Here is a 7,182-nt window from a genome sequence, read left to right as displayed (position 1 = left end):
CTTTGAATCTTGGTTGTAAACTTGTAATATGCATGCTATGTGTTTATTTGAAACTTGTAACTGGCATTTGTAGCTATTTAACGAAAATCTAGCTTGAAAAAGATTGGAAATCTATCTATGCTAGACAGTTGAGAATGAATCAGAGTAACATGACCTACAAAATCAGAAGAAAATGCTCACAAACATTGCAAACTGAAATGATTGAATGCTTACCTCTCCTATTACTCCATGGATCTGCCAGGGTTATTGGCATCTGCATGCGACATATGGCTCCATGGCAATGTTAACTAGAAAATTCCGTCTGTGTTAATCTAGTTTCTTCAATGGCTAAGCTCGAAACCTGTGAAGGATATTATCTCAACCGAAAACATACTATACTGTGGTAGTATCGGCTGGTATTAAGAGCAAGATATATGACTTCAGAACACACCCTTCAAGGCTTCAACCACAAAGATTATGGATACAGCAAAAACAGACATTGTTTGCAAAACATGGCTGTACTGTCATCTAGTGAAGAGAAAAAAGCATTATGGATTAAATTAGCTACTTCCCTTGAGATTAAGCAAATCAAGGAAATACAAGTTTAAGCCTTTTTAATCATGTCCTGGTTTAACTTTTCATGCCTTCGAAAAGAATGTTACTCCAATAATTCAAGGAGAAAATACAAGTTTAACTTCCTAATAATGAAAAAATGTTTATCTAAAAGATATTTTATTAATTTATCTACTCCGTACAAAAACAACACTAAGATAAACATAAATCCGATATATGTTTATCATGAAGATAAATTGAGGCTTGCTTAATAATATAGAGTATTGTAGTAAAATTATGTCATATCCTCAACAAAAAATTCTTACATTTCTGAGTTAAAGGAGTGTTTGGAAAACATAGAAGTTAATCCATAATATGGCTACATTAGTACATTTGACAGTTCACACCAAGATATATACTTGACAGTTGCAGCTGGGAACCTAGTAACACAGCCAACAATATACTTGATAGTTGCAGCTGAAACACCCTAAACGATAAAGTACATACACACGCGCTTGTGAAAGGCCTTTTCATTGGGTTAAAAACGAGCAGTTTCATATGTGCACATTTTTAGGTTTGAATTTCATTTATCAAACACTCTTCATAACAAATGCAGATGACCGAGTGACAGTCTCATTTTCATCAGCAATTGGTATTTCGGGTAAGTATACATCTCGGTAAGACATACAAGGAAAAATACATGATATCATTGGACAGCTGATGTCAAGACAAGTATACCTCCACACTAGCACTTTTAGGGATATTGCAGACTGGGCAGACACTAATGAATCCATCACATTCCTTGCACACACACAGGTGCCTACATGGCATCAATAACATAGACACTTCTCGGGTTCGGCAAGCTCTGCAGGCCAAATGCTCGGTACTGGGTCCTGCAATGGATTTTCCCCGTCCTCCTGCCACCGTGAGGTAATTAGTCGGGTCAATGTAAGAAGTTGCGTCATCAACCTCACTGTCTCCAAACCCTTCCTTCCCTTGGTCAGCGCCTTGAGAAATTGCATTCTGAAGATTGTTTTTGAGGATATTAACCATAGACTCATTGTACTTAGCTCGGTAATGCCAATTATGTGCATCTGTTGCCACCTGTTTTATTCGCTCCATAAGTTCTCTGTTCTTACGGTTTATAGTTTCCAACTCCGTCTCCTTTTCTCGAAGCTTCTTGCTTATGCCATCCTCTATAGTGTTTAGAAATGAGGCCATGTGTCTTTGCTTCATGTCTCTAACACCCTTTGCTAATTGCTCTTGCTGCTCAAATGTCAAAATGGTAAATGTTTAGCAATTCTGTATTCGTATGCTAATGGGAATATATATAAATCTATGACTGTAGTTGGTGAGCAAAAGCAAAAATAAAACTTCCCTTGAAAGGAAATTAAAAGCCCACTGAATTAAACTAAAAAAAAAAACAAATTTAATAATGTTCAACATAAAGGGAAAAGAATCAGATACCGGCATGGTAGTCATTGCTATGCCAAACATGAATTTAAAAATTTGATGTAGATGGATGAGTATACCTGAATTTTGATGTACTGATCAAACTCTTCCTTTTGCCGTTCAAGCTCACTCCTTATATTGTCACCAAGTGACATGAGGACGGAGGGTGTTGCTGTCATACTTCCACTAGCAGAAGTGACAGATGAGTTGGGCTCATCATCATCATATGAAAGCCTTAGCCCAGTTGATACCGGATTATGGTTTGGGATGCTAGCTGAACGGTCAACTTCATCCTGGCAGAGGTTATAATTCAATGAGATCTGGAGCTTCTGTTGCCTTGCAAGATCATCAGCCTCTCTAACTCGTTTGTTTGGCCGGAGAATAGAAGAATTGTGGTCATTCCCAAAATAATTTACTGGGTCAACTGTACATCCGACGGGTACTGTCAGGAATTCAATCGAGAAGACAAATAAGTTGAGCTCAGCATATAGATAATCAATATGTATGCTACTCAATCCGATCAGGTGAATTATTAACAACAATGAAATTGTCAGTATGTTGGATTTGTGAACCACAAAGAGAAAATATAGATAAAAATATATTTAAGATGATACAGCAATCTGTACAGCCCAAATTCCATAAGCACTCTTTCATGCGAGAGCAAGGTAGCCTAGACCATAAGTTAGGCAGCAGACCAAGTAACTAAACCCCATAATGTGAACCTTCTGAACAAATATTTTAGAAGCTATTTATCATGATGACTTGTGAGCAAATGTAACATACAATAAGGTGTATCAACTTTGCCCCCTCTCGGTCCATCATTGATAATATCTCATTTTCATATGCTGCCTTCATCAATTGCAGTTAGAAAGTGTAACCGAACTCTTCTTGTTTTCGGTTACTTAACAAAGTTCCAACTTCCAAGACATCCAATAGGCAACATCAAGCATAAATAAAAAGTAAATAAAGCAAACTACTTTTCTTGTTTTCTTCAGGTTAAACTTCAGTGACATTAAAAGCTTTGCCCTAATTACCTGTTTAGGTGTTCAGAGTTATTGACAAATAGGTTGACATAGCCTAATTCTGAAACTTATGGGAATCATATCATCGGCTGTTAGGCTGGACAGAGACGAATCTGCTGTTTTTGAACAAGCTGAGCTAAATTGCATGTTTATGAACATCCAAGGTCAACTTCGACCACTAAAAACAAGATATACTCATCCATGACGAGGGACGGAAAATATTGTGGTTGCTACTGAGGGGACAGATGGAAGAGAGGAAAGTTTGATAGCTGATGAAGAGTAAAGATAGTGAACAAGAAATGTAAGCTGAAGAATTGATAAGTTTACAGCAAGCAGAGGGGTGGATTTTTGTAGTCAAACTTCTAGCTATGCCACATGCATATACCAAAGAATGCACAAGCATAACACCACGATAAGCCCAAACCTCCAACTAGCTAACTGAACATGGGTTTTTTTTTCCTCTCTTATCATCTTAACAGAATTTTCAAGGAATTCAACAAGTGTAAAAATTGGTTGAACTGACCCAGTTACTGTCTTAATTATTTTTGAAATTGGTTGAGCTGACCCAACAAGGGTGAAAATTCAACAAACATAACGAGTACAAGATCGCAATATGCTACTTATATATGTTTAATGTAACCCAAAAAGTGTGTTTCTAGCGTACTAGTACACGTGTTCAGACAGTACATTCCCAACACTGGTTAAGACTTTGTCCACTTCTTTCTTTCTCTCAAGTTTGTAGCATTATCTCAAGAACTTAAAGATAACTTGGACACATACACTAAAAGTGTTAAACCTTGGAACATATCATACCATTTAACATAACCAAACCGTCATGCTTCTTAGACAATCCTATTTAATGCAACTAGAGTTGAGATGATAAATGAAATGAAGATACAAAAGCAAACAACAAAAAAAAAAAATACTATGATAGCCTTCCAGTTTCTGTCATTCTGAAGGACCTTAAGTGTAAAAAGGATTTGAGTCATTATCCACTCATGCAAACCAAACTCCAAATACTAAAACTTGAGGCTGGAGAAGTCGATCACATCAACTTTCCACTACTTTATTTCCGATACGGCGATACCCAACTAACCCTTCTCCAAATCTTTAAAAGCAGTCAGAAATCTAATCCTTAAATATATTCAACCCACGGCAAATGGCAAAGAACACCTAATGGAACAGCTCAGAGTAAAGTAAATGTGATGAATGCAGGAGTGAGGGGCTTGGGAAAATAATATCAGTACTTACAATTCCCAAAGAGCTGAAGTTGGTGGTTTGGTGCATTAGTATTCAGCTGAAAACGATTATCATCCAGAAACATGGGAAGCGCATGATTGCTGTTGTTACCTCCGTACATTTTGATTAATTATTGTGCAATTTCAGCTTAATTTTACAGGCTTCTTCCTTCCCAAATGTTTTCACAGACAAGCAACTCCTGAATAATTTTATACAAAAATGCATATGTTAGTATGAATTCAAGATTGCTATTATAAGTAATTTCAAACATCCTTCCAACACATCACTAGCTACAGGGAGGATTTGTGGGTTGAGTCAAGCAAGATAGGTAATCAAAAAGCAATACCAAGCCTTAGCCAAATAAGAGGGTATCATTAAAAATCCTATCATGAGATAGATCAAATATGAAGTATGAGTAAAGGAATGACAAGGTTTTGCGGATTGATTCAAGTTAGCATGCAATGCATACAAGGGTCAGGCAGTAGTATTACTAGAAACAAGTGCCATATGCTAATACTTCCATTAATTAATTTTGTCAGCATCTCTAGACCATATGAACAAACATGACATGAAAAATCATACTTGTATATGTGTAAACAGTAATTGAAGTGGTTACGCAGTCAGTCACATGAAAGAAAATCCTAGGGAGTCACAAACCCGAAAGATACTCACACAGATTGAAATCCGGTAAAGATGCTTAAATGACACATGACAAGATGTGGATTCCTAGCATGTATGCATGGATCCTTCAACCTTTCGTGCAAACAAATTTACAGCTTCAGCAAATCATATCTTCACTTAAGACACAAAGTTAGTCCATAATCCTGCGCACCAAAGAGAGGGAGGCACCACCTGGCAGAAAATGGTTGAACCCTGAACCTCCTCTATCCAACCCAAGATAAAAGCAGGGGGGGACAAACAAAACAAAGGATCGCCAGGGTCCAGGGGAAGCTGCTAATGCCTTGATATCAAATTGGTGGCCAACTATATGAACTTCCTATCACTAAGATGTCAAAGTGTTGCTTAACACAGCAATTAAGTCACGGCTATGATCACTCGATCTATAAACACAAGCAAAACCACCCAAATTGACTACATATCAACCAACATCAAGATGGTCTTTCGCTCTCTACATCTAGTTCCTCCTACAAAACTCATCCATTATCTCTTTCATCCATATCCTTATAATTTTCACATATACAGGATTGACCACATATAACGCAAGATATGAAGATATACACAACATCAGCTTAAAAGGGGAGAAAATCTTTCATTAATTCAACTTGTGATACAAGAATCAACACACGTGTATGCAGATACTCATCGCTTCAAATATATCCTAAAATGAAGAAACAGCTAAAATCAAGATAGATAAGGTAATTAGATGAACTTTCAAAAAAAAAATATATAATTAGATGAACCCTAAAAAAATCCCAACTTTTGTTAGTCAACACTAAACATGAACATTTACCATCCCAAATCAACCAAAAAAAATTAAAATAAAATCCCTAGATTCCCTTAAAATATAATCACAAACATAGATAAACAAACTCATCAAAAGCAGGGATAAGAAGAAATTAGTTTTTTTTCTTAAATAACAATAAATTAAATTGATTACCTTTAATAATTAATCTCCTTTGAATTCAACTTTCAGCAGAAAACCCAAGAACAGATCCTGCCAATTCAAAACATATCAACAAAATTAGGGCACACCCCATCAAATAAAAAATTAAAAAAATGAGCTTCATCCCATAAAAATCAAATCTTTACCCAGAAAAATTAAATCAACGAAGAATACAACAAGTTAAAATGAGCTAGAAACATCACAAACCTGGAAAAATGGGTATAAATTTATTTACAGAAAGATAAAGGAGAGAGAAAATTGATCAAGAAGAAGCGTGAAATGCCATAAATAAGATAGGAGAACTCATAAATTATGCACCCAGAAAAATGAAAGAAAAAATGGGGGGACAACAAAATATGGTAAAAAGAAAAAGGGAAAAAAAAAGGGGGGGAAATGAATTTGTGGGAATTTTAAGGTGAGGAGAGAGAAAATGAGAATAATTGAGAGTGTGGAAGAAAGAAAAGGGGTGGGAGGTGGTGCAGGTGCTCGTGCTTGTGTTGCCGTTGTGTGTTGGGTAATGCTACTGGTTTTACGCAAACTCAATTCTTTCTTTTGAATTTAGCATACAAAATAAAATACACTAACAAAAAAAATATATTTTTTTAGTTGGTACACAAACTACATAATGATAAATGAGTTGAATAGTTGGTATAGATCAAATGTGAATTTCATGAATTATGTAGATGACTCGGTAAACTTTTTCTTTAGAGATTTTTTTTTATTAAAAATACTTCGTATAATAAATACGAATTAGTTTAGGTATGTTATCGTTAAGTTAAAAAGTTGTGTATATCCTGTAAAAAAAAACCAAGTTGTATACGGAAAATAGTTATACTTAATATTTTTTTTAGTTTTTTTTTTGCTTGAAATGTAGCAAGGAGAGTTTTCTGATCACTCGATCGGTTTGCATATTTACTTTTTTTAAGTCTTTTATATTGTTTCCATTTTGAAAACATTTTCCCACATGGGGCCTTTCATGAGTAACAAAAAAACTTAAAGTTCTTGAAATTTATTGATTAAGAACTATAATCATATGAGTAGTGTTTACAAAAATAATAAAAAAAACAAACAAAACTAATGTTTTCTTGATAATTTCAATGAGAAAAGCCAAGTTTATCTCTTTGCTAAACAAATTTGTTTATCTATGCATTTCTACATATTCCTTTCACAAATTTGTATATGCAACCTATTGTACCGTGCGGCAGGAGTTACTTGAGTTTCTCGGTCAGGGATTACTTGAGTTTTCGGGGTTACTCGAGTTTCTTGGTCAGGGGTTACTCGAATTTTTCGGTCAGAGGTTACTCGAGTTTTTCG

The 7,182-nt window shown here is 35.4% G+C and overlaps 1 protein-coding gene across 2 annotated transcripts; it reads right to left on the bottom strand.

The window, feature by feature from the left end:
* Positions 1-834: 834 nt before the first annotated feature.
* LOC145641443 (E3 ubiquitin-protein ligase BOI-like) lies at positions 835-6,301 on the bottom strand. 2 transcript variants are annotated; one of them, XM_081692277.1, is made up of 5 exons: positions 6,076-6,301; positions 5,863-5,919; positions 4,257-4,443; positions 2,064-2,407; positions 835-1,797 (listed from the first exon to the last, which is right to left on the bottom strand). In XM_081692277.1, exons 3-5 carry the CDS (start codon positions 4,363-4,365, stop codon positions 1,255-1,257), a joined length of 996 nt encoding a protein of 331 aa, XP_081548403.1. In that variant the 5' UTR covers positions 4,366-4,443; positions 5,863-5,919; positions 6,076-6,301; the 3' UTR covers positions 835-1,254. The 2 variants fall into 2 exon arrangements, with proteins under 2 accessions (XP_081548403.1, XP_081548401.1); XM_081692275.1 differs by having other exon boundaries at positions 2,064-2,425; positions 6,076-6,290.
* Between the last annotated feature and the right edge of the window lie 881 nt (positions 6,302-7,182).

This window comes from Chenopodium album, chromosome 1 (genome assembly GCF_948465745.1).
Source record: "Chenopodium album chromosome 1, dcCheAlbu1.1, whole genome shotgun sequence".
In the NCBI taxonomy this organism is placed as follows: Eukaryota; Viridiplantae; Streptophyta; class Magnoliopsida; order Caryophyllales; family Amaranthaceae; genus Chenopodium; species Chenopodium album.
The sequence above is the reverse complement of the archived record's forward strand: the minus strand, read 5'-3'. Positions and strand labels throughout refer to the sequence as shown.

Bases quoted from the DNA above. Each gene is read 5' to 3' on its own strand.
- LOC145641443 (XM_081692275.1), bottom strand. From the start codon at position 4,365: ATGTACGGAGGTAACAACAGCAATCATGCGCTTCCCATGTTTCTGGAT. The intron at 2,426-4,256 runs GTAAGTACTGAT...AATTCCTGACAG, and splicing joins ACTTCAGCTCTTTGGGAATT to TACCCGTCGGATGTACAGTT. The intron at 1,798-2,063 runs GTATACTCATCC...ACATTTGAGCAG, and splicing joins ATCAGTACATCAAAATTCAG to CAAGAGCAATTAGCAAAGGG.